Below are 27,454 nucleotides of genomic sequence, written 5' to 3'. Positions count from 1 at the left end.
AGATCCCAAAATATACGCAGACCCACGAAATACAGCCCCTTTCTTTAAATGAGCAGAATCTATGAAATTTTTAAACAGACATAGAGGAACAATTAATCTAACCCTGGACAGCAAGTAGAATCCAGAATATGCTTGTCAGAGTTGTTGGTTTGTGTGTTTTTTTAAAAAAAAACAACTATATATGTTATAATCAAATATAATGTGTGTGGTGCCGGCTGTTCATTACCTGCCTTTGAAATTCAGAACGTGATCCTCCTCCAGTCGTCTGTTTCTCAAAATGGAGCCACCAATCTCCTATCTCCTTCAGCTAAAAATCAGGTATTTTTGTTTCTTCCTCTCCTTCAACCCAATATCCAATCTGTAACCAAATCACCCCGGTCTTGCTTCCAAAATAGACAATGAGCTCACTTCTCTTCATCACCACCGTCACAACCAAGGCACCATCTTATTTTAACCTGCCTCCCACTCTTGCCTCTTTTCAGTTCATTCTTCACATAGCCAGAAAGGTCTTCTTAAAACATACATCTGTTCATGCCACCCACTTTCCCATTCGAAGCCCTTTAATGCCTTCTTGTTGCACACAGAATTAAGTCTCAAATCCTTATCGTGACCTACCAGGTCTTGAGTGACCTAGTACAGAGTCACAGACTTTTTCTATAAAGGCCAGATAATAAATACTTTAGTCTTTGTGAGCCATATCTACCGTCTCTGTTGCAACTACTCAGCCTTGGACAAGATGTGACATACTTCCCTTCCCCCCATAGTCCACTGACCAAAACTAGTTACATGGCTCTAGCTGTCCAGGTGAATAAGACAGCCCTCCTACTGCTTCCACTCGACAGGGAATATTAAAACATTATAGGCTCTGTCCCTCCCAGGAGCAGGCCAGTGCCATTCCCTTTTCTTTTCCCTTTTTTTACCCAGGCACGTTCCCTTTACCTTCCTCACTCCAAGCTACAAGGGCCCTTCCTTTACCTCCGTCACTTGTTTCCTAAGTCCATTTCTTCCAAGAATTACTTTTTCTACCTCTGTAATTTGCCCAATAAATGTTCCCTTACCCCCACACCAAAAAAAATATTATAGGACGGTAGTAAAAAGTCAGAATTCTTTCTAAGCAAAATTTCAACAATGTTTAATCTGGTGTTCTTTTTCCCCTTATTTTATTTAGGCAGACTTTAGAAGATATATATTTAAAGTCTACACAGTAGAATGTGTGTGGATTTGAAGCATTGATATCTCCCTGAGACATTGCCTTTTCATCTGATCAGTAATCCTCATCAGATCTTTAACAAGAACTGTTCTAGGTGGTGGCAGAGCTGAAACTAGACTAAACGAGGCGGTGCTTTTTCTCACCATACTACAAATAGCTTGTTGTATTTTTAAGCTCAAAAGTGGGATGGAGGTTAAGACCCTAAAATCTAGGGCAAACTCAAGGATTGAGAAAGCTCAGACGAAGGGAAATGTTTTCATCACATCAGTCTTGAGACTAGTTTTAGTCTCTTCTTTAAGGACCAGGATTTCTACCCTACTGACAACACGGAGTGGTTGGGGAAAGGATGAGCTTCTCAAATTGTCACTGCCACCTGGCTCTCCATTTCAGATTCATAGAAAATTAAAGCTGAAAGGGAGCTTAAAAGAATGAACTTTTCTAACTCCTTTATTTCACCTATCAAGAAACTGAGGTCCAAAAGGAGATTTTCTTTTAATTATTTGGTCATGGTTTCTAAAGAAACTGGCAAAATCTAATCTTTATATACTAGAGATATAAATTAAGATTAAGGACAGGTACGAGGGGAGGAGAGAAGAAAGAAAGGAAACTAATCCTAATATTCGTAGGAATAAGCATACATATGCCACATATAGTACTAGATACTTCACACATTTAGGACGGTGTAGGTTGCAAGTGATGTCAAACTCAACTCAGACAGATTAAGTAAGGAAAGGGAACTTACTGGTATTGTTCCTGAAAAGTCCAGGAGTAAAGCTTCCAGCATGTCTGGATTGATTCAGTCAACATCGTGAAGACTTAATTTTCTTGACTCTATCTTTTGCTGAATTGAATTTATTTATAGTGACACCAGGTAGTACCAAGCATTTCAGTGCTGAATCTCTCTCTCTCTCTCTCTCTCTCTCTCTCTCTCTCTCTCTCTCACACACACACACACACACACACACACACACAAAAGCTCATTTCCCCCAATGCCAACACTAGTCTTGGAATTGACCATATTGGCCTGGCTTCAGTTATGTACCCATTGCTGAACTGATCACCATAACCAGTAGGAATGGATTAACTTATCATTTCAGCTTGTAGGACAGTTTAATCAAGGCTGAAAGTAGGAATGGGTGATCCCCTAAAACAAAATGTGGATTCTGTTACCACAAAAGAGCCAGTGGATGCTGAGCAGGTGATGTATCGTAGACGTTCATTCACATGATCCTCACAACTAGCTTGGAGGTCAATATTTAACTATACTATACCATACATTTTCTCCAAGGGGTTTTGGGTTTCTTGAATCTGTTAAATGGATTACCAGACAGAAGATATTTTTACCACTTATGAACCAGTTTGAGCCCCTTCCCGACCCAAAGCCAATCCAGTATGGAAAAAAAATATTAACATGAATTTGTGTAGGCAATGTATAATTTTTCTCCCTAGAATTAGGAGTACTTACTGCCCATTCCCCAGGCCCAGCTCTACCTGTTATTTCCTATCCCTAATGTCAGCCCTTTCCAATGATCACCTTATCCTATATAATAAAAGGCTAATATGCAAATCGACTGAACGGCAGAACGACCAGTTGCTATGATGCACACTGATCACCAGGGGACAGATGCTCAATGCAGGAACTGCCCCCTGGTGGTCAGTGCGCTCCCACAAGGGGAGCGCTGCTCAGCCAGAAGCCTTAAGGCTCACAGCTGGCAAGCGCAGCGTTGGTGGCGGGAGCCTCTCCCGCCTCCGCAGCAGCCCTAAGGATGTCCGACTGCAGGCAACCCCCGAAGGCTCCCAGAATGCAAGAGGGCGCAGGCCAGGCTGAGGGACCCCCCTGAATGCATGAATTTTGTGCACCAGGCCTCTAGTCTATTATGAAATCTTGTCTACTTTGAAGATTTGATTCAACACCTTGATTCTTAACCTACTCCACTCTGAGGACTTTGAGATGCCCTTCTACTCAGTAGAAAATTCTCCTCAGTGGCCCAGCCCAGCCCTCTTCCCAGTCTCTCGATCCCATCTCAAAGCCTCTAGTATCCAGCATTCACAGGTATTGTGGAAATAGGCAATGTGTTGTTTATTATTCAAGTATCTGGGATTTACTTTCTCTTGGCTGGAGAAGGCAGAACATACTTTTCTGTGAACAATTTTCCATTGTTTACTGGAAGATTATTTCCTGAATTTGTATAGATTTACTTATACTGGAGCTATGGGGAAACATCTTCTGAAACTGGAAGTATGGACTTTAGGGGGATTTTCATTTTATTTTCAATTCATCGTGTGGGGTTTTACACACTTGTTTACATTTAACTAAATGTCTATCAGAATGGTTAGCTTATACGGAATTGTTTAGAGGATGTCTGTATGTCTTGTTAAACATAAGAAATCCAAACATATGTAGCCTGGGATAACAAGGATTACAAACATACATGTGTGTCAGCTTTAAAACTTCCTTTCCTGGCCTTTATTTAAAATGGCAAATGCATACATCCACAGATACGTTAGTAACCACAGGCCTAGCATAAACAAGTCAAAGACCAAATGAATGGAAGAAACTAATAGGTATGTTAGTGTTTTTTAAAGTTAGCATTTCCAGCTCAATGATTGGAAAAAACATCTTAGGGTCACATACAGAACCACAGCTAAAACTGTTCACTTGTGAGCATGTAATGCTATCAGATTCTTCTATCCAGGAGAGCTGACCCATCTGGTTTATGCAACAGATGGAGGAAAGCTTGCTTTTCCTATCCATAAGCCCTACGTGCAGACAGACAACACAGAGTCCTCTGGGAGAAAGGTCTCAGGCGATGGGGGTGAGGGTAGGGGATGAAACCAGTATGTTTGAGTATATGCAGAAAGTTATCTATAGGTAGGTGACACAGATGTTTGAGTGTTTTGGAAAAAATACGTTAGAGTGTTAGAAGTACAGTGAGAATCAAACAAATGAAAAGACAGGGTAATTATCAACTCTAGGAAAAAATGAAGGGTTGAACAAGACAGGGTGTATAGTTACAAAGGACTATTTGTTTCCTCAGAAGCATTACTACAGATTATTATAATGTAAACACTGATTAATGATTGTGCCAAAACTTGTTGAGCTGTTGGTTGGGGTAGATGGTGGGGTGAGGAGAAAGGTGATGTTGTGGGGAGCTAAGTTCTCATCCGCCATAATAGGAAGTCAATAATTTACTTCATTCTGTCATCCATGTCTTCAGAAAATATTGATTGCTTACATGCGTCAGGCCCTAAGGTAGGTATTAGAAATGTAAAACAAGCCCTAGGTGGTTTGGCTCAGTGGATAGAACTAGAGGGTCGGCCTGCAGACTGAAGGGTCCTGGGTTCAATTCTGGTCAAGGGCAGGTACCTCAGTTGCAGGCTCAATCTCCGTCCCTGGCCAGAGGGTGTGCAAGAGGCAACCAGTAGTTGTGTCTCTCTCACATCAGTGTTTCTCTTTCTCTGTCTCTCCCCATCCCTTTAACTCTCTAAATATCAATGAAAAAATATCCTCAGGTGAGGATTAATTTAAAAAAAAAAAAAAAAAGGAAAAACAAATAAGTTTGAGTAGCTTTCAGTCGCAGCGGTTCTCAACCTGTGGGTCAAGACCCCTTTGACGGTCGAACGACCCTTTCACAGGGGTCACCTAAGACCATCCTGCATATCAAATATTTACATTACGATTCATAACAGTAGCAACATTACAGTTATGAAGTAGCAACGAAAATAATTTTATGGTTGGGTCACAACATGAGGAACTGTATTTAAAGGGCCAGAAGGTTGAGAACCACTGGTCTAGAGGGAAGACAGACAGGTAAACAGACAATTAAAATACAATGTGATAAATATGATTCCAGGAGGCACTTTTCTCCCATGAGGCATCATTTTGTGAGATTTAGATTTTCAGTCAAGGAAGTGGAAGGTAAGAGTGATGGCACAATAAAACCTCAGTAACTAATCAACTGAAATGGAGTGAGTCAGCCTTGATAGGTAGGTTTGCCAAATAACGCTGGATGAGCACTTACTGGGCGCCAAGCTCTAAACTTCTCACTTTACATGGATTTAATCTGCACAGTAAACCTGAGGTTGGCACTATGGTTACCAGAAGGACGACAAAAAGGCAGATCCCTGGAAAAGAATATACAAATTGAGTTCTTTGTGAAAATACCCCACTCACATGTAACTAACTAAAAATAAGATACATTTTAATCTAGCAGATTAGCAAAATTACTCAGCGTTGGTAAGAGTGTGGAAAAACAAGAGCTTCTGTATGCTCTTGGTGCGCGTGGAATTTAGCACCATTTAGCTATATATGAAATAATTTTGCAATACTTTTATTTATTTTTCACTTTATACCCTTTCACAGTGTTGGAGTAACCTTTTTAAAAAATAATTTTGTAAATTAAATAAAAGTAGTTTTAAAATACCAAAACTAATTCTATACCATCTTTCCTTTAAAGAATCACACTGTCTGCATATAATCATACTGGGGACTCTGAGAAATCCTATACAATTTTGTTTAAAACAAACATTTCAAAAATATATTTGTCCCAAAGAATTTCATTGTTTGTTTTGTCAAATAATGATTAATACGGCATGGGTCATCCTGTGAGCAACACTGACCCAGGAATCACAGAAATATGACTAAAGTTATACAGCCAGGGAGGGGGGAGACAGAACTTCTAACTCGACATCCACAGCTCAACCGATGTCCCCTCAAAACTGGCGGTGCAATCAGGATGGAGAAAGGGATCTGATTCATTCATTCTAAATAAAGCAGATCTTGCTTCTTTTCTTTTTCAAGGCAAACTAGGTTTTTTCTTTATCTTGTGGGTTTTTTTCGTCAGTGTTTATCCCCCCTACACCCTCTTTCACCTCCAAGCATATATCTTGTTTTTGAAAGGGAAAAATAGCACTGCCGATTTTTCTATCAATCTTAGATGGTATATCATAGTTTTCCTAGGAAGAGTTAGGAACTACCTTCAACAGGAAGAGAACAAAACACTTTTAGACTTGAATTATATTTTCTGTCTTTTAAAAAGAGTACCCTTATAGCCCTATCATTTCCCCCTTTTTAACAGATATTTTACCTTTAAAAAGGAAAGCAGGGGCTTGTCAGGGAATTTTGGTATCAGTTGCTGACAAGAATACAATTTCTCCATTAGTTTTTCTTTCTGGATCTTTTTTAGGCCAATTATTTTCTCCTGTCAGTTCCCTCGTTACTGTTATCTGTGTCTCCCCAAAGAGACTGTTCATTCAGACCTCTTCAGTGATTTTCATTGGCTAATTAAAGCAGTTGCTATTATCAATTAATACAGTCCCCTACCTCCAGGGAAATAATAGGAAGAAAATAAAGCAACTATTTCTCCTCAGAGACGATAGGAGAAAAATGAAATAAGCAAAGGGGAAAACTATGAGTAAAATCATTTTTTTTCTGTGCCTGGCCCATCCTGTCATTTCAAAAGTTTACACTTCCAGAACCTTACTCTTCAGTTAAAACCATAAAATTGTGTTGAATGAGTATAAACACTTATTACAAAAGTCACCACTGAAGATAAGGTTGGAAGTAATGAAGTTGCCTGTGACATGAGTAGGGCTCTTGTAGATGAATTTTGACCTCTGTAACCTATACATAAGAAATAGGTCTGAGATTATTAAAAAGCAAATAAAACCCATAGGTGGTCCCTCTGAACAGTGAGGCCTCGTTCCTGATTCCGGGCCAGCAGCAGACATACAGCACAGCAGACACACTGCCAACGACGTGGAATGCCAAATGGCAGAGTGCTGCATGCTTGTTTGGGTTGGCGCTGCTAAGGAGAGGAGGAAGGGGAGAGATATCAGAAGCAGATATCCTTCCATCTCAGTCTCCTTTTCCCCTCCCCACCCTCCTATCCCTTTCACCTCCTATTCTCTCTTGGAGGCTGAGTTAAATTTTTTGTTGTTGGAGAAACTGATGTGATTGGCTTACTCTCAGTTGCATTTGCTGGTGGGCCCTGGAGCCATATGAAAGAGCTAAATTGTAATAAGAGCTTTCATGGCTAGAGGGCAAGGATAGTTGAGCCAGTTCCACATGGAGCGGGAAAGGGAAACTTACGACTAATTTCTACTGCCAGGGAGAAGGCAAAAAAGGAGAGCTGACCATTACCACCCCCAAACTGTGGCTCTCAAGTCCTGTCCAGTTCCTCTCTTCACATGAATTTGCTTGCTAAAATTCATTTGCACACACTGTCAGTGCAGGGCCATTTAGCAGATAATGGTTCTCTAATGGTTTTGCCTATGTGTCAACCCCGCCCGCCCCGCCCCCCGATTAAAATGTACATCTCAATGGAGTTTCTTAAGGTATCAAGCACTACACTACATACCCGTGTGCTCATTTGAATGAATCAGTAATTAAAGAAGTATTTTCACCCATTCCTTGATGCTCTTGCCCTGCAGCTATAGTGTTAGCCTCTCGGTTTTCTTTAGTCCTCTACTTCCTTGTCGGGGATGAAACCTAGAGCTGGCCTTAGACTTCTGTCTTTTGAAAGACCCAACTTCTGACCAACTTGATGACCCTTGTAGATACTGCCAAAAATGAACTTTATCAGGTGGAAAAGATCTCTGTAGTATTTACATCTGAAAAGGCAGTCCCAGTGAGTTTGAGTTTGTGTGACCTAAGAATGTACACTTCTCATATGGTTACAGAAGAAATCAGAAATGGTGACAAATCTGGTCAGAAGAGGGAAGGGAATAGTCTAAGTTAAATTTTTCTATATATCCAATTTTCTAGGACAATATAAAACATTGGATCTTCCTTCATCGCCTTAAATTTGTTTTCCTAAAACAATATACTTTAGGATTTTTTTTTCCCCAGAAGTATCTATTCTGATTCATTGACTATGCTTGTCAACCAATACCAGGCTGTTTTAATAATGCATTTACATACATGACAAAGCAAGTCTTGCCTCAGTGACTTTTCAAAAACTTTAAATATTCTCATTGCCTTATTTTTTTCTTTAGAATCATTTATTCTAATTCCAAAAACTTTTTTGTAGAATTACGATTCTTTTCTCACAGTTATTGCTGGTATATAGGAAAATTAATTTAATATAAAAATTAAACTAATTTGATGGATTCTATTTTGGTTCACTATTGTTTTCGATCATATGATCTCCCTTCTTCCTAGTAATTATAAACTTTATTTATATGTTTTATCTTAATGCACTGACCAGAGCATTGATATTACAAAGCATCCTTGGTTTATATTGATTTTACTGTGAAAATCTATATTATTTAATTATAAAGTATGATATAAATCATCAGTTTAAAGATTATCTCACTTAGAGGTCACTTTTTTTCATATTGTATCTTTATTCCCAATGATTTATATTAAAATGCTAATAGATGCCTTTTAAATACATATTGAGATGATTATATGTTTCTTAATTATACATGTTAACATGAAAAAATGTGCCTACTATTTAAGAGAAGAATTATCTGTAGTTTGGTGTGTTGATATGGGTAAATGTGATGTGTATCTACAATCAACATATTTGCTTGACAATTTTAAATAAATCATAACTGAAGCAACCACATCCTGAAGACTCTTTTTTTCTATTTCATTTATGTATTTTGGTTAAGACTGATGTCTTTTATGTTGCATTTCTTTTGATAACTTTCTTTTCCAAGAAAAATCACTCCGTTTCTTTCAAATTTGAAAGTTTACTAGCACGGACGTGTACACTTTTATGGTTCTGTATGTGATACATCCTATCAGTGGAAGAAAATGGGCATGCTTGCCTGTCTTTGGAGTGGAAAAAACAAAAAAGAAATAAATGTCTCCCCTGAGATGCCAAACCACATATTCGCCCTCAGGCAGACTTGGTGCCAGAATTTATTCTGCCAGTATATTCTATAAACCTAGTTAAAGTAGTCATGGGCAGTGTTGCCCCAAGGCATCTGGCAGTCAGGAAAGTAAATCTCCAAAGGAACACTCTTTAAACTTAGGCCTCAAAGTATTTCTCTATAAAGTTCCTAGGAACTTTAGGCTCACAATAGGAACATGGGCTCAAAATAGGGGGGGAAAAATCACAAAACACACAAAAGGCAGTACACCATCATGAGCAATAGCCACCCAAACAACAGAAAGCAGAATCACACTCATAAAGATTTTGGAACAACCAAATACACAATATGACATACTGACGATGTTTAAAGAAATAAAAGAATACTAACCATGTGATTAGAGATAAAGAAACTATCAAAATTAATCATGCATATTTGAAAAGTAGAACTTTTATAAGTGAAGAATAAAATAATTTAAATTTGAAATTTAAAGGACAAATTAAACATCAGAATACTTACATGGATGTAGGGAGAGTGTTGAACTGAAAGACAAATCAGAAGAAATTACATAGAATCTAGCATAGAGAGACAGAAACGGAAAATATTAAAAGGAGATCAAGATATAAGATGATAGCATGAGAATGTCTGTCATTTATCTAATCAGAGCTCCCTGAAGACAGAATAGAGAGAATGGGAAGAATTAATGACTGAACAATTTCCAAAATTAATGACAAAAAAGTGTCTTCAGATTCAGAACACCCAATGAAGTCAAAGAAGGTAAACAAAAAGAAACTCAAGCCTCAAGATATCAAAGTAAAATAGCAGAACACCAAAGGCAAAGAGAAAACAAGGGAAATATCCAGATATAAAAGAAAAGTTACCTGCCAAGGACCTGCAATCAAATTAAGAGTTGACTTCTTAACAGCATCACTAAAAGCTAACCTACATTGGAATAAGTTCTTTAAAGTGCTGAGAGAAAATATTTTCAATCTATTATTATATACCAAGGATACTGTCTTTCACAAATAAGGATTAAATAAAGGTATTTTTAGAAAAACAAAAACTGAGAGAGTTGACCTTCAACAGAACCTCATTAAAGAACTTCAAAAGAAGATACTTTGGGAAAAGGAAAATGCCCCTGGAGAGAAGATGTGAAATCCACACAGGAAGCTGTGGATAAATATAAACAAATACTGACTGTATTAAAACAAAACTAAAAAAGTAAATCCTGAACAACAAAAGCATATAAAATCAGAGTTAAAATATTTTAAGTTCTTACGTTATGCAGAAGGATAAAGATAGTAATTTTTTACTTTAATATGGATAATTAAGTCTATGGGTAATCCCTAAACATAGAAATAAACTCTATAACTTCCAAACTAATAAAGGGGAAGAAATAAGGAGTAAAAGTCATTTAATCAAAAAGAAGGCAAAATTTTACAGAGAAGCAAAGAAATTTTGAAAAAGTGGAACAAATAGAAAGCAAAAAATAAACTTTAAGGTTAAAGGCATTTCTAAATGAAAGATATTCATAACATATTGTTAAAAGGTGTCAGGAAATAGCAGGAAACTAGTAATATAGTTTCAATATAAAGCAAAAATTTTTAGTAATCAAGCACACACAAAAACCATAAGACTTTAGTTGATTTACAACCACACAATTAATAAGATTCAATGAACTTAAAATGTTAATTCAACATCTAAAAAATTATATTCAAGCACACATATAATACTTTTGAAAACTGACTATGTATAAAGCCAGTTAACAAATCTTAAAGTAGCATTCAAATCACATTCTCTGACTTCACATAATTGAGTTAGGATTTGTTTTAAAAATGTATTTTATTGTAAACATAGAGTTAGATATTATTTTTTTAACCCAACATGATAATATTCATCTTTAACTAAGCAACTTTAATTATCAAATCAAATAGAGACTGAGCCAAAGAAGCAAGAGAAAGCTGAGACTCGGAAGGGCAGCATAGAGTGACCATATGACTCAGCAATCTCTCTTCTGGGTATATACCTAAGAGAAGTGAAAGCAGGGACTCAGATATTTGTGCATCCGTGTTCATAGTAGCATTATTCAGAATAGCCAAAAGGTCAAAGCATCAGAAGTTACTTCTATGGATGAATGCATAAACAAGATGTGGCGTATACATACAATGGAATATCAAGCAGTCTTAAAAAGAAAGGAAATTGGCACATGCTACAAAATGGATGAACCTTGAAGATATCATGTTAAGTGAAATAAGCCAGTCACAAAAGGACAAATATTGTACGATTCCACTTATATGAGGGATCTAGTATAGTCAAATTCATAGAGACAGAAATAGAATGGTGGTGGACCAAGGCTGGGTGAAGGGGAGCGTGAGGGGCTAGTGTTTAATGGGTAAAGAGTATCAGTTTGGGAAGATAAAGTTCCGGATATGGATGGTGGTGATGGTTGCAAAACAATGTGAATGTACTTAATGCCAGAGAACTGTAAACTTAAAATAGGTTAAAATGACATATTTCATGTTATGTATATTTTACCACAAGTAAAAAAAAAAACCTTCTGTGCCAACACCCCAGGAATAGTTTGCCACTGTTCCTGGCTTGTTGATAGAATAATCAATCTTAATACTTTGAGAGGAATCAACTCTGTTATCCCTTTCTAAAACTGCTCTAACCACAGCATAGATATATATAAAAGACTATTATCTACAAATGTCTCACGTTTATGTAGCACTTTATATTTGAAGAAAGGCTTTTATGTGTCCTAACCCATTTAATCCTCACAACAGCCTTATAAGGTAAGTTGTAATACTCCCTTTTAATTCATGGAAGAAAGCAAAGTCTGAGAGATTAAATTGTCTAAGACCACGGAGCTATTAAGAATGCAAGGGTCCAAAATTCTACTGACTAAAGCCATTGATCTCCCAACATACGGAAATAGTTGTCAACTTACTATGAACTTTACATTTAAAATGCCAAAAGCAAAGCGCAATGCTTGTTAAACTGAATAAAGAAAAGAAAAAGATAACATCATTACCTTCTCAGTAACCAAGGAGTAATGATTATACTGAATTTGCGCTCTGAATCCTATTAACATATTTGTGGCTTTTTATAATGCTCTATTTGCAAACCTTGGTCATATTTAAACTCTGGTTGGGTGTTTATATTTTTAAACATTTGCTTCTAAAAATACCCTTTAATTTGAGGGGGGGGGGGGGAGGGCAGGGGAGAGGAGGTTTCCCTTAAAACGTACTGTTTTAGATTGTGGCTCTTCAAATTTTAATCTCAGTTCTCAAAAACCTGTGTCTGATTCCACTAAAAACAAGGAGCCAGGTTGTTCTCTCATTGCTATGCAAGGACTGTTTCATTTGGGGTCTTAAATCTCCTTTTTTATTGCTCTCCTTGGAGTGCAAGGCTAATTTAAATGAGAGAACCCTTGCAACAATGCACCATCATCCCCTTCGAAATTTTACCAGCTCCCCCTAGAACAAATGGCTGGGTGAGTGTAACCTCTTGATTTTCAGCACGCAGCAAGCATTCATTTTCCTCTGAAACCTGCCATAGAAAGTCACCTCAGAACCCCAACTCTCCTGCTGCAGAATGCTGACCCAATAGCTTTCACTGTCTCTGGGAAGATGTGGTACCTGGTGGAAGAGTGGTGGCATTGACACTCCCTTGCTGTGAATAGGCCTCCCTGAATTTATCACTGATAACAAAGACCTCCCTGTGGCAATATGCAATAGGTTCCACTGTAGTGGGATTGGGTGAAAGAATGTGAGACATTGCACTCCTTGGTCCTTCCCTCTGTGTGGTACCTGTACAGCCTACGCTGATAGGTTAAACCCTGACCATTCAAGGAGATGCTCCCTTAATTTCCTTTTCAAGTCGGCCCAGCTACTGTGAGGGAAACAGTGGACAATCCCCTCACCTTTGCACTCACTGCCCACATTCTGAAGCCCAATCTTCTCCAGACATGTAAAAATGTTTGCAGGCACTCACTTTATTTTAAAATGCTTACAGCATTTTGGGATGCTCTTCCCTCTTTTGGGGTAAAATTGATAATCCAGGATTCCCCGAGCAGAGAGCAATGGAAAAATGACGTACTCTCACAAAAAAATAACTCGACACCTATCACTTGGGCAACACCATGGGACCTTTCCCCTTGTGTGTATCTGATTCATTGTTTCTATTCCCATAGCTTACATTTATGAAGCACCTACTCTGTGCCAGAAGGTGCTGAGCACATCACATGCCTTATATATTTAATCCACACCATACACCTAACATTCTGATTTTATATAAAACAATACAAAACCCTAAAGTGTAAAGAGGTTAAGTGGGCACATAACAATAAGTGACTTACGTTGCTCAACTTTCTTTCTGTTTAAAATTGTAGAAACCTACCTTACATAGATCATTGTCTTAACAATCCTAAACTAAAGAATTTTCAGAATCAGGCTTGACAACTCCTGTCATTACCTTAAAAGCTTTAATATTCTCTTCTCTCAGCAGGGGGGAGCACCAACTACACATTATCATTTCATGCATTTCAGATCTATTATTGTTTCCCATCAACTTCTCCTGGGCTTGATTTAAACAAATAAAAATAGCAGGCAGACTCTTGCTAACATTCCTTCCAAGTCTGTATTTTCTAAATGCCTCGGTCACTTTGCTTTCAACTTCGAACTTTATTTGATTTTCCTATATTCTACTAAAGAGAGAAAGATACGAAGCAGACACTCATTATTTGTAATTGTGAAATATAGAAAAAAAAATGCAATGGCAAACAGAAGTGGAAAGTAGCTCCATGTTATAAATGAGGCAGACTTTTGTTTTTAATGCTACTTAAAAGATAAAGGAGAATATTATAAGGTCAAGTCTGTTTTTAGAGAAAAGCCTGATTTTTTTTTTAAAGTGGTAACGATATTTTCCTCTAGCATTTAATAATGTCAACAAAACACTTTGAAATCCATTTATCAAAAAACGAATAAGTATTTTTTGAACATCTACTTTGTTCTTAGAATTTAAGGAGAACATAGATAAGAAATGGTGCCTGCACCAAAGAGTTTATAATTTAGTGGATGAGAAAAGATGAACATACCAATCATTTTAATTATACCCAGAGAAGTATATATTAGGTGCCCTTCCTTCCCATTCTTTAGCAAGACCTAAAATGTATTTTCTAAAGTACATCATGAATTTTTTCTTTTCTTCAGAGAAAATTGATTTTGGATTTCAGAAAGAGCCTAGTTTTATGCTCTAAAGAGTAGAATGTGTTGCCCCTCCATTTATTGTCTGATTATTGTGATCAATTCTTAAATCTGAGAGATTGAAAGGCTGAGAGACTCTTCCATGTTACCCACCCTAAGATGTACCTTTATGTTCCTCTTACACTAGTGTCATCAGAAATCGGGCCTTCCCTTGTGATTCAGACCACTGTCCCCTTTGGAGTTACACACTTGGAACACGGCATCGAGGAGGTGCAAGAGTTAATCTTCCAGCAGCTGGAAAACATTTTGCCAGGTTTGCCTCAGCCAGTTGCTACCAAATGCCAGAAATGGAGACATTCACAGGTAATCACGGAACCCAGTAGTATGAGTACAATTTTCTTAACAGCTCAGCAGAACTGACTTGGCTTTTTCTGATCCTTTTGCCTAATGTGTAAGCATAAACGTCTACAGGTTTTATGATCCTGTTATTTCTCAATAAGAAATGCATACAATTTTCCCCAATCTAATGTGCAAATTTTAGCATCTCCAGACATATACCCTGAAAAGCTTGGCTTTCCTATGCAAGCAAGGCAAGTTACATATCCAAATGCAGCTGTTTCCCTGGGGTTTTTCTAAATCAGTACTGTGGTTATATAGAAACCACTGTAACCTCCCAAATTTTTGCAATACGTCAAATTAACCTCATTAAGTGTATTTTGCTACCACAGTTTTCATTTTTATTAAGTTCCCACTTTGGTTTTGACTGCTGCCAGCAGAGCTCTTTGCGGGAGAAAGATGAATGCCTGCATAGATCAGCCAGTTAGGCTGGTTTTCAGGGTTAGATAAACCTGCTGATCTCAGGACTAGTTCAAACTTAAAGCTCTGTAACACTAAGTAAATGTTGACTTTTCTGAAAGTTGCTGCATATTTCAGTAGAAGTTTGTGAGTATTCCTAGAAAAAGCCTTTTGATCTGTAAACTCTGTTGCGAAGTTATTTAGGGACAGTGGAGCAAAGGGCAGGAAGGGGAAAGACACAGTGAGTTGTCTATTTTTTTTTTCTAAGATTTCTGAGCCCATGGATGAACTGATTTATCAGCACTGTTGGTCATCTCAGCTGTAAGCCTTCAGAAAGAGTGGTGTTGTGAGATATCGCAGCAGATTTTGTATATGTTAAAGGGTTTCCCAAAATGAAAGGAAAGGGGAGATTGTAAATGACTTCCTAAAATTGCTACAGGAATATGTGTTTACCCACATTCTCGAGTTAAATTATACAGGGAACCTAATACACAGCTAGATATAGTACACAGCAAGTCACTTTGCAATTTATAAACATCCTTTAAAGAAACAATGGTTTATGAGTTTCTTCCTGTGACTTCCTTTAAATAATTTATTAATAAGCCAAAAATATGGGTTAAAGTCTACTCATTTCTTAAAATTTAAAATGTTGTAGAAATAGATTGGACCTTACCACAAAATGGCCTATTCAAAGTTGTGCAATATCACAAAACGTAATAAAAAATTTTTTTGAACACGAAGTACATCCAAACCCTAGAAATGCTTTTTATTACAATTTGGATGTTCTCTCTTGAAATTATTCCAGTACATTTACGGCTCTGTAGTCATTAAATCTACATTGCTGCAAAGCCTGAAAGGGAATAAGTTGTCATTCAACCTTAGAAGTTTGCATTTTCCACCATTCATATACTTCCCTAGTACCTTGAGCAGCATTCTACAGAACATAGCATTGTCATTGATAGCAGAGATCTTACCTGCATTGTGAGATGATAGCTAGATAGGTGATAGCTAGCTAGCTAGCTAGCTAGCTAGCTAGATAGATAGATAGATAGAATCTCTACATCATCTTAGAAAAAGAAATGACAGGTTCCGAGACGTAATAGCATTTAACTAGTTAGTTTTCAATTATTACTTCCAAGAGAACATTTCTTCAATGCTTTTAAAAGGTCCATCTTAGCCTTTGAACTGTGACATAAATGTGTGCACCCCTCCTCCCTTGCCATCCAGAACACATGATCTACCTTTGATAATTCATCAATGTTTGTGTATGGATATGGTCTAATATAGTGCTTAAGCTGAAGGGAAGGATGGTGTAGAAATAAAGACACACAAAAAAAGAGAGAGGAACAAACAACTGATTTTGACCTTTTTCCTATTTCTAATTAATGGTACCGTCCCCTTGTAGGGGAAATTCCACCCATATTTTTTCCAGCCTGTGTTCCCTCTTTTTTCTCCACCCCCTCTCCTGCTCTACCCAAATCTTCCCCTATTTTTCACACTCTTCCCCTTCTTTTCTTCTCTCTCTCTCTCTCTCTCTGACTTTTAAACCCTCATTTTATGAAATCCTAGACAGAGCACAGAACTACTGTCCCATACTTCAAGCAGTGGTGGTATACCCCTCGTTTCTACACCCCTCAGACTTAACTTTTTACCTACATTCATTTTTGTTTTCTCTTTTTTTGTGTGATCCCTACTCTGCTGGGTTGGTTGGGAGAAGAAGAGAAAGGGAGGTTGCAGTGATGAGCACCCACAGTGTGGCAGACCTGGAGCTGGGCAATTCTAAGATGTGTTCTCACTTAGAATATCAAAGTAGCCCAAGAGGTTGCTAGTTTTAACCACTACACCACTGAGAAAAACAAAGCCTTGGAGGACGAACAAAATTCCCGTAGGCCCATTGGCTAGTAATGACAAAACCCACCCATCCATTTGTCTCTCGAGTCCTTCACTTTTTTTCTCTGACTCTGTGTTTCCTCTTCACAGACCCCATTTCCTATCACCACAAATTCCATAGCTTAAAACAACATAAATGTATTATCTTACAGTTCTGGAGTTCAGAAGTTCAAGGTGGGTCTCACTAAAATCAAGGTGTTGGCAGGGCTGTGCTTCTTCTGGTGCAGCTTCTAGGAGAGAATCCATGTTCTTGCCTCTTACATTTTCTAGCAGCTGCCCACACTCCTTGGCTGGAGGCCCCTTCCGCCATCTTCAGAGCCAGCAAAGTGGGTAAAGTCCTTTTCACTCTGACCTGTTCTTCTGCCTCACACATTCTTTAAGGACCCTTGTGATTACATTGGGCTCACCTGGATAATCGAGGCTACTTTCCCACATTGGGCTCACCTGGATAATCTAGGCTACTTTCCCCATTACCCTTTATGAGAAGAGCATCAGTCCTTTAAGGCTCAAGGCACTCAAAGTAAGTGAGTGCTGTCTGAAAAAGACAAGGGAGTGTTGTGTGGGGCAGGGGAGGCAATTTCTTGTTTTCCCATGTTGTTCTCCCAGGGTTGCCTCTAAAATCACACACCACATTGGCAGCAGGAAGGTGAAAGATTTTTATTCTTTACTCATTTATTAAATAAGCATGTAATGAATGCCTGAGACATGGCTAGTACTCTGCTCATAGAACCCTAGAGGGTTGCTGAAGGCCTCTCCTAAAACACTAAATGAAATGTTTTTGTCTTGAGTAAGATAACGGTGCATTCTTGTGGGTGCTGCTCATCAAGGAGGAAAAAGGCAGATGAGGAAAGAAGGCGTGTTGGAAAGACTTGGGAGCTGCTCTGTGCCTCCCATTTGGGGTTTGAATAAAACACTTGCGTAGGTGGTGCAAACAAACTTAGCAAAGCGATGGCAGATCTTCCGTGGTTCTCGGTTCCTCCCTTTTACAGCTATTTGCCCTCCATAATTTAAATGTTTATCCAGTTAATATAGCTCGATACCTGGGCTGTGAAACATTGAATTAGGGTTTCTGTAACTAGTATGCTATATTCATTCTTTCAGCGGAAGAGTAATAACTGAAGACGCCTTTCCATGTACCTTGATGGGGACATGTCATCAGTTTGATAATCTTAATATTCTCACCACTACTACTTGCTGTGCTCTCCTCTGTTTCAGGTTCTATCATGATGCTCTCTCAAACTATAAGATATGTCTGATTTGCTTGAAATTTTAATTTTCCCCATCAGTGGCCATTTTCTTCACTTTATGTGCACACAAATGGATTATTTTTTTGTTATTACCAAATGTATTTTTAAATAATAAGGAGAGCCCTAGCTGGTTTTGCTCAGTGGATAGAGTGTCAGCCTGTGGACTGAAGGGTCCCAGGTTCGATTCCGGCCAAGGGCACATGCCCAGGTTGTGGGCTCCATCCCCTCCCCCCAGTAGGGGGCATGCAGGAGGCAGCCAATCGACGATTCTCTCTCATTAGTATTTCTATTTCTCTATCCCTCTCCCTTCCTCTCTGAAATCAATAAAAACATATTTTTTAAAAAGGAAATTCTGAGGTAACTATATGCTTAGGAGAAACTAATAAACAAAGGTTTAAAAAAACACTAAGGAGAACAGGAGCGGAATTTAGGGAGATAAGAAAGAGGAGAGGGAGGTAGCAAATGAATATATTGGTAACTTTGGCCAACTAAATAGATTTGGACTAGCATATTAAGCTTTTCTGATAGAATTAGAACTCAGTTATCTTCTATAGTTACATTTCCTCATTTGGTCTTTTGCCCTGAGCCTGTACTTTCTCCCCAATGGTAGTCTTTTCATATTTTTTTTAAGAAGAAGAATCATGAACTCTTTATGAATCTGATAAAACCTATAAACATGAAAATTGTCATTATTTCAAAATATGCAAGTACATATAAACACAACATTACATATAATTATGAGGCGTTATAAGCAACCTAAAGTCCTCCCATAAACACAGCATCAATGACACCTGCTGTGAAAGTCTTATTACTATCACCTCAATAAATCAAGGGCTTATTATGTCCGTCTTGGGTTGCAAAGAAACACAATTCACCAAACAAAAGGAATGTAAAGTAATTCAAATTTCTACTAGTATGTTTTATAGAACTTTAAAGAACATTAGAAATATTTCATCCTCAGGAGTAAGTGTTAAGTCTCTGTTCTCATTCACTGTATATCCCCCTCTGGAAGCTCCCTCAAATTTATTTGCACCCATATGATTTAATTCCCCACACAGTTTACTCTGACAATCAGCCATGTGGCTCATCTCTTTTTCTGTCTTTTCTCTCTTCAGCCTCCCATTCACATGCTCCACTTTTGACTCTATCCTTTTTATTTCCTCCTTAGACAAGTAAAAATTTGCCTTTTTCAAAGCAAATTCCCTTTTTTACTTCCTCAGATCTTCCTCACCTGAATACCTCAGTTGGCATAGAACTACCCAGGAATTAGGAAGAATAAAAGAGAAAGGAAGAAATATGCACCCAGAATTTTCCTTAGAGATTTGTGTGTGGTAGGGAAGAAGGAAATATACAGAGAAAAGCCTAAGACACCCATATACTTACATTATTCCCTTATGAGATTAATTTCTGGTGGGTAATTATGTCTAATTTCAGCACTGGAAGGTCAGGTGGTGATTAATAATTTCATATTTTCTTTCTTATTCACCTTCTGCTGTATCTTCCTAATTTTCTTTTTGTAGATAGGTAAGAACTAGAAAGCAGTGACTGATTATAGGAATATACCCTAATTATAAACTAAAGGATTGTCCCTGTCAAAGTAGTCAGTCACCTTGATAAAGCTGCACCCTTATTTCAAAAAGATGGGGCTTCTCTTTCAGAGCCTGACATGCATTCTTTGTCATATTATCATTTGGACTGGATGGTTGCAATCTGAACCAATCAAAGTGTTGGGGTCCAACCCCAGCAGGTCCAGGGGTCCCCAAAGGTGTGGACGGAGTCGGCGAAGAAGGAATGACACGGAGACAGCCTTCAGTTGATCAGCAGCCTAGTCAGGACCTCTAGCCAGGATCTCCAGCCAAAGTTCTGGTCGGAGTTCTGGTTAGGAACTGATCAGGATCTGATGTTTATTGTCTTGTTACATCTATATTTATACCAGCCGATTTTAATCCTGTCAATTTCTATTACAAAGGTTAGGGCGTTTCTTATCTCCATTCCAGGGAGTAAAGATTATGTAGCTTAACTACCCGCCTGGCACTTAATTAAGGGGTTGTATCCCCTCCCTAACCTCAGGGAAAAATCCCTACCTGGGGAAACAACCTTTCTCGGAGAGGTGACCTTGGTTAAAACACATGGCGCTTAAGGAGAGCAAACATATTAAGAACAATATGCTATATATGCCAGGTCCCTTGAAACATATGCTGTGCAGATGTTTCTTTCCTGCAGCGACTGTCAAGCAGCAAGGATGGACCGGCTTCCGGCATCAAAGTCATTTGGACTTAAACCTTTTTAATAAAATGGATGGTCAACTTTGACAATTTTTAAAAAATGCTTTTATAGATACAACTAAAGAAATACAGCTGTTTCTGTTACTCTGTTTTAATGTGACTCGTAGGCTGAATCTAAAAGCAGTTCAAAGCTGGTACCCCTAAGAGACATTGGCCAGTGCATCGTTATGGATTTCAATATATGGTCTTCTAGGATAAGTATTTGAAAGAAAATAATCAATGTGTTTATGAGTTTAAGTACATTTGTTATGTTGTTTAGTAGTGTGTTTCTGCAATAAAATCATGCTTTTTTTGGTCATTCTGCCACTAGTCCTATGACTTTTCTCCCACATTTGTGTTTATAATTCCTGGATTTTTAATAATGTGCTATGATTATGATCTTGGACTTTGGAGTTAGACAGACTTTGGTTCAAACCTTGTCTCTCCATATGCCTTTGAGCAAGCTAGATGGCAGCTCTAAGCCTCAGGGGCCTAAGCTATAAATGGTAACAACTGAACCTACCTGGAGGGTTAGTGGTTCAAATGAATAAGAGAACACGGAAGAAAACATTTTTTACAGACACTAGAACAAAGCGAGTTTTCAGTAAGTGTCACTAAGTAGTGGGAACAAGAGGATGAGGAGGAAAGGTGGCAGGTGAAGGTGCTTCCATGGCCCTTTCTTAGTCAGGAGCTTAGCTCTATGTCCCTTGCTCTCTTTCATTGATTAACTCTCTTCATGCCCTCATACTGCCCCATTTTTTTTTCTTTTTTCATACCCTTCTCTTTTTAGTTTCTCGCTCTTCTCTTCTCTTCTCTCTGTTTTACATTTGCAGATAGTTCTGGAAAGGGATGTTTCAGAAGACTGATTCAATGCCAGAAGCTATGACACTTACTCATACCACAGGGACTGTTGAGTAATATAAGAACAAAGTGAGATAAGAATGGTGGATCCCTGTGGACACAAGCAACTCTTCTCACTTGAGTATTTTTGAAGCTTATAGATTTTTCAGCTTCTTGACATTCATTCCTAAACTAACTTGCACATTTTCCAGTGTTTGGCAAATTTAGCACATTTATGCCATGAGTCAACATTTCCTGGCATGAGATTATGGCCATGAGCAGTCTTGCCTATGTGCTATAAGTTTGCAATAAATTAGGAAGAGCCAAACAGGCCTTTTGGGATCAGTGGACCATGGTATGACCCAATCCATCAACAGCAGGAACTCTAACAGGTGTCAGTCCTACGCAAACCATTGAGTAATCTCCCGCCTCTTTGTCACTAGCACATAATTAACTAGTTACTTCAGCTTATTATGAGGTAGCTACATATGTATGAGATCATCAGCTGAGAAATGCTGATCATTGAATTAAGGATGTACAATCATAGTTTCATTGAGGTTTTATGGGGAGATATTTCCCTTTTCACAAAATCCCATATTATGGGAGGTATTAAATGTTTTAACACATATATGTTTAATTAGATTATTTTACTCAAGTACTCGTGGGACTTACTCTGCCATGTAGTCAGCATCACACTTATTCAGAAGAACTAATTACTGTGAACAGCACTACTTTATAGAAAACTTTAAAAAGGAGTCTGTGTTGCCTTTCCTGAACAAATGTTACATATAGTCACCTGCACCCAATATTACTACTTAAAACTGGGTGATGGATGCTATTCTATGGGCATGGACACCATAAGAGAAATAGGCTCTTTTCTATCACTATTACATAAAAGTTAAGTTTACTTGGTCTACTTAGAGTAGAGATCAGTGTTATGACATAAACCTAGCAAATGGAAAAAGTTTAGTTGACAAAAGCCATCTATACCCACATTAGAAAGTAATAATATATATTCATCATTTCATGTAACACCCATGTATTAAGGTCCTACTATGTGCCAGACATTATACTGGATTCTAAAGACTCAGAGACAGTTTCTTCCTTCAAGGAGTTTTCCATCTAATCAGCAAGGCCAACCACTAAACAGATAATCAAGTTATGGTGTAGTTTGTGATAAGAAAGGTATGCATGACATACCATGTGAACAAAGAGCAGATTTCAGAGGAGGTGGTTATAAATAGCTTTCTAAAAGAAGATGTCCCTTGAGCTAAATTCTACAAGAAGTCAGAGAGGCAAAGGTAATGATGTTGGAATGATGTTCCACCAACACATGTATTTTCCCAGAAGCAGAAGAATTCAAGGTACATTCTTTCTCTTCACCTTGGTCTTTGCCATTATCTGTTATAGCACTTCTATAAACCATGACAGTCTACATCATCATTTTATTAGAGTGTGTCCATATCTATCTATACACACACACACACACACACATACACACACACATCTCTCTCTTAAAAATGCCATTTATTAATCCCCTACTCTGTAGCTCACTGAGCTTTGTAGGTAATTCCCTTCATTCTCCAACCACGCAATGGAGTTTATACTCCTTCCCCATTGCATGGGTGAGAAAGTTGAGAATTAGAGAGCTCAGTAGCTTGTGTGAGGTTCTCCCACCAGGAAGTAGCAAAACTGGAATTCAAGCACAGGTCTATTTAAATCTAGTGCTTTTAAACACCTCACTCTACTGCTGGTAATTGTTTGAGTTCTGGCTTTCTCCCAAGTATGACACATTCTCATACTATCACTTTTGCTGCTGTCAGTTATAAATGATAATAGTTAACATGTATACTTTGAGTTTAGAAAACACTTTTATGCTTTTTTTCATTTGATCCTCACAACAATTCTGACATGTTAGGAGGTAAATATTGCTATCTTTGCTTTAAGTGAGGAAACTGGGGTTCATGTTGAATGTTCTGCTTAACATTATGCAGCTAGTAGGGACAAAATAGAAATTGGAACGTGTCACTTGAGATTCAAAAGCCCATGTTGCACACAATATACAAAAATTAACTAAACATGGATCATAGGCCTAAATGGAAAACCTTAAACTATAAATCCTCCAGATGAAAACATAGGAGAAACTCGTTGTGCTCGTGGGTTTGGCAAACATTTCTTACATAGGACACAAAAAAACACAGGCCATAAAATAATTGATCAATTGGGCTTGATTAAAATTAAAAACAATGTTTTGGAAAGACATTGTTCAGCAAATGAAAAGACAAGCCACAGACTTAGAAAAAATGTTTGCAAAAATATATATCTGATAAAAGACTGGTATCAAGAATATATAAAGAACTCTCACAAATCAGTAGTAAGAAAAAAATGGCCCAATCATTAAAAATGGGCAAAATATTTGAAAGAGTACTTTATATTTTTATTTTCATTTTTATTTTTCAATTACATTTTACTTTCAATATTATTTTATATTGGTTGCAGGTGTACAGCATATTTAACATTTTTTAAATGGGCAAAGGACTTGAATAGACATTTCTCCAAAGAAGAGGTGCAAATGGTCAACAAGCACACAAAAAGATGTCCTATGTCATTAAGCATTAGGAAATTTCAAATTAAAACCACAATGAGATATCATTTCACACCCACTAGGATGGCTATCACTAAAATAAACAGTAGTTTAAATAGAACAAGTGCAGTTGAGGATGCGAAGAAATTGGAATACTTGTACCTTGTTGGAAATATAAAATGATTCAGACGCTGTAGTAAACAGTTTGACAGTTTCTCAATAAGTTACAGAATTACAACATTACCAAGCTATTCCACTCCTAGATATATACCCAAAAGCATTGAAAACATGTGTTCAACCAAAAAATGTGTACACAAATATTTATAGCAGCACTATTCACAATAGCCAAAGGCAGAAAAAAACTATTTGTCCATCACCTGATGAAGGGATAAATAAAATGTGGTATATCCATGAAATGGAATATTATTCATCCTTAAAAAGAAAGGAATTAACCTCAGTTTTTAAGAATCAATCATTATATGGAAGTGTGTTCAACATATGTCTAATAACAAGACCCATAGGAAATTATATAGAAATGCACATATTAAACATTTGAAGAACAACAACAACAAAAGCAGTGAAGTACTGATATATGCTATGACATGGATGAACCTTGAAAACATTATGCTAAGTGAAAGAAACCAGACACAAAGGCTGGTTTCTTGAGTGATTCCATTTACATGAAATATCCAGAATAGGCAAATTTATGGAGACAGAAAGCAGATAAGTCTTGCCAGTGGCTATTAGTAATGGAAAGTTTGATGTTATGTGTATTTTAACACAAAATAAAGAAAAGATGTGGATGGCTGTAAAAAATGTTGACCATCCTTGGATTTTAGGAAATTGTAAATTAAAACTACAATGAGATACGACAACATACCTACTGGAATAGCTCAAATTAAAGACTCTAAATATACCAAATACCGGTGAGGATGTATAGCAACTGAAATTGTCACACGTCACTGAAATTGTCACATGGCAGAGCCCCTTGGGGAAAGAGTTTTGTAGTTTATTAAAAAATTAAATATACACTTACCATATGACCCAGCCACCCTCCTCTGAGGTATTTACCCAAGAGAAATAAAGACCTATATCCACATAAAGTTCTATTTGCAAATGTTCACAGCAGCTTTATTAACAATTGCCCCAAACTGGAAATATCCTGAATATTCATTCCCTGGTAAATGAACAGACTATTGTACATCCATAAATGAAAACTACTCAGTGATAAAATGAAACGAACTAGTAATAGCAGGAGTGAATCTCAGAAGCATTATCTAAGTGAAAGAAGCCAGACTCAAAGACGACGTATTGTATTATTCTATTTATATGGCTTTCTGGAATAGGGACAGAAAACTGATCCGTGGTTGCCAGGAGTTGTGATTGGGAGAAGAGAATTAATTACAAAGAGGCAAGGGGAATTTACGGGAAGGGCAGGGGTGTTGATGGAAATGTTCTCTATGTTGCTTATAGTGGTAGTTAACACAACTGTGTACTTTGGCAAAACTTGTGGAACAGTACACATAGGGTGAATTTTACTGTATTATAAATTACTCCTCAGTTAAGCTGACTTAAAACCACTTGTTTTGTATCCTCCATTATTGTCTCTCTGAGGCGCACATGCATTGACCCTTTTATTTCCTAGTATTAAAAGTAGAAGGAAGGTTGTTTCTAAAACTGAAGATCAAAATGGTTGCAATCTTTCTGCAATAATTGCACATCCCAAAGAAAAAGCTGTTAGGTTCGTTCAATGTGAATGAGAACCAGAAAGAAATAATGACCATGCTTCTGGGTCATCAAGAAGAGAAAGGGAATGGGAGAAGGGATGAAGAAAGGTAGAATTAGTGGGAAATTAAGCAGCTATTAAATGGGGAAAGGCGTGTTAGGCTCAGTTGAGTAGGAAAGATGAATTCGGGATTATTTCTAGACTCACAATCAAAAGCATATTTTGCCCTCTGCATCTTAGGATCCCAAACAGTTGGGTTCTTTGAGAGACTGTTACGCAACACTTACATTTAGATGGAAACAAAAGGATTTCAGTCTGTTAAATCACCTTGTGGCTGGGGACTGGTCGCACCTTACACAGTGCTCGGCAACTACTGGGAACACAACAGATATTTGAGGGGCTAATGAGTGAGTATACTAAAACTTGCTGAAGGACTGAGCTATTTTCTATTAAATTAAAAACCCTACAGGGAAATGTAATACAACTATTGTTTTGTCCATTATTACTGCAACAGCACTAGAGGAAACAGTATCTCTTTCTTTATTGTGTGCTTGTCCTGAACAAATCCTCATCAAATAGACTGCTCCAATGTTTAAAAGATAGACTAGATCTAAACGGATTCAATATAGACTTCAGCAACTGAATATACAATTTCAGCAAAGTATGTGTTTTGCAGTTCAAGCCCACTAAAGCTGCTACATGGATCATATAAATGATTTGTGGCACATTCAGCCTGCATCTACCCAATGGTTTATTCAAATAGAATAGACAAACACCAATAAAGTGAAAAGCTCCACTGAGAATTGACCAAACCACATCACTTTCTTCACACCTCGGATATTCCAACCAATAGTAATTTTATAGCAGCTCTTCATAGTATCAGAGACAGAGCTCTCTCTGTAGCCAGGAACCCACAATATAAGCAAACCTTTCCCTAACGCACAACAAAGAAATGAGTTTATGAAATCACCATTAAATATAATTGAACACTGGAGAGATGAGTAGAACAGAGGCAAGATGAGATGATGAACATAACACATAGGAACCAATTAAAAATGTACCATCTCTGCAGGAAAACACCCATGTGTTGAGAAAGCTTTTTATGAATATTAAGTACTATAACATAATATAGGACTGAGAGTCTCAAATACCAGTGGCCAAAAGATGTACAATATTTTTAAGGAAATATACCTAAAATAGATTAAATGGAAAAAATCAATACCCCCAATTTATCATTATTATCCAAGCTTTGAATATCACTTATCTTCATAATAAGCAATGTATGGTTAATAAATAATTCTTATTATCACTTTTCCTAATAAGTTAACCAAATATTCAATTTCTGCTGTTTATGTTCCATGGCATGGTTTCAGGTTTACACTGGCAGCAGAATAGAGGCAGTGAGGAAATGGATGATTCAGCTCCATACCATGTATATGTGTGTGTGTATATATATATCAGGGGTCCTCAAACTTTTTAAACAGGGGGCCAGTTCACTGTCCCTCAGATCATTGGAGGGCCAGATTATAGTTTAAAAAAAACTATGAACAAATTCCTATGCACACTGCACATATCTTATTTTGAAGTAAAAAAACAAAACGGGAACAAATACAATATTTGTATTTGCATGTAGCCTGCGGGCCGTAGTTTGAGAACCCCTGATATATAAATATATATATATACTAGAGGCCCGGTGCACAAAAATTTGTGCACTCAGGGGGAAGGGAGGGTCCCTCAGCCCGGCCTGTGCCCTCTCCCAGTCTGGGACCCCTTGGGAGATAACGCCCTGCTGGCTTAGGCCTGCTCCCGGGTGGCAGAGGGCAGGCCCAATCCCTAGGTGCAGCCCCTGGTCGGGCTCAGAGCAGGGCTG

At 37.7% G+C, this 27,454-nt stretch overlaps 1 protein-coding gene across 3 annotated transcripts in view; it reads left to right on the top strand.

Annotated features, from left to right (window-relative positions):
* Positions 1-27,454, top strand: part of RNLS (renalase, FAD-dependent amine oxidase) — a 219,044-nt gene that overhangs the window by 181,301 nt on the left and 10,289 nt on the right. For 2 of the 3 annotated variants that reach the window (XM_014547495.1, XM_005875938.2), the window contains one exon: positions 14,426-14,601. In XM_014547495.1, coding sequence (XP_014402981.1) covers positions 14,426-14,601 — 176 coding nt within the window. Of the gene's footprint in view, positions 1-14,425; positions 14,602-17,193; positions 17,275-27,454 lie in introns of those variants that run through there. The other variant, XM_014547494.1, reaches the window with a different exon arrangement.

This window comes from Myotis brandtii, unplaced genomic scaffold, assembly GCF_000412655.1.
Source record: "Myotis brandtii unplaced genomic scaffold, ASM41265v1 scaffold475, whole genome shotgun sequence".
In the NCBI taxonomy this organism is placed as follows: Eukaryota; Metazoa; Chordata; class Mammalia; order Chiroptera; family Vespertilionidae; genus Myotis; species Myotis brandtii.
Note: the sequence above shows the minus strand (reverse complement) of the source record. Positions and strands in the feature narration are given on the sequence as shown.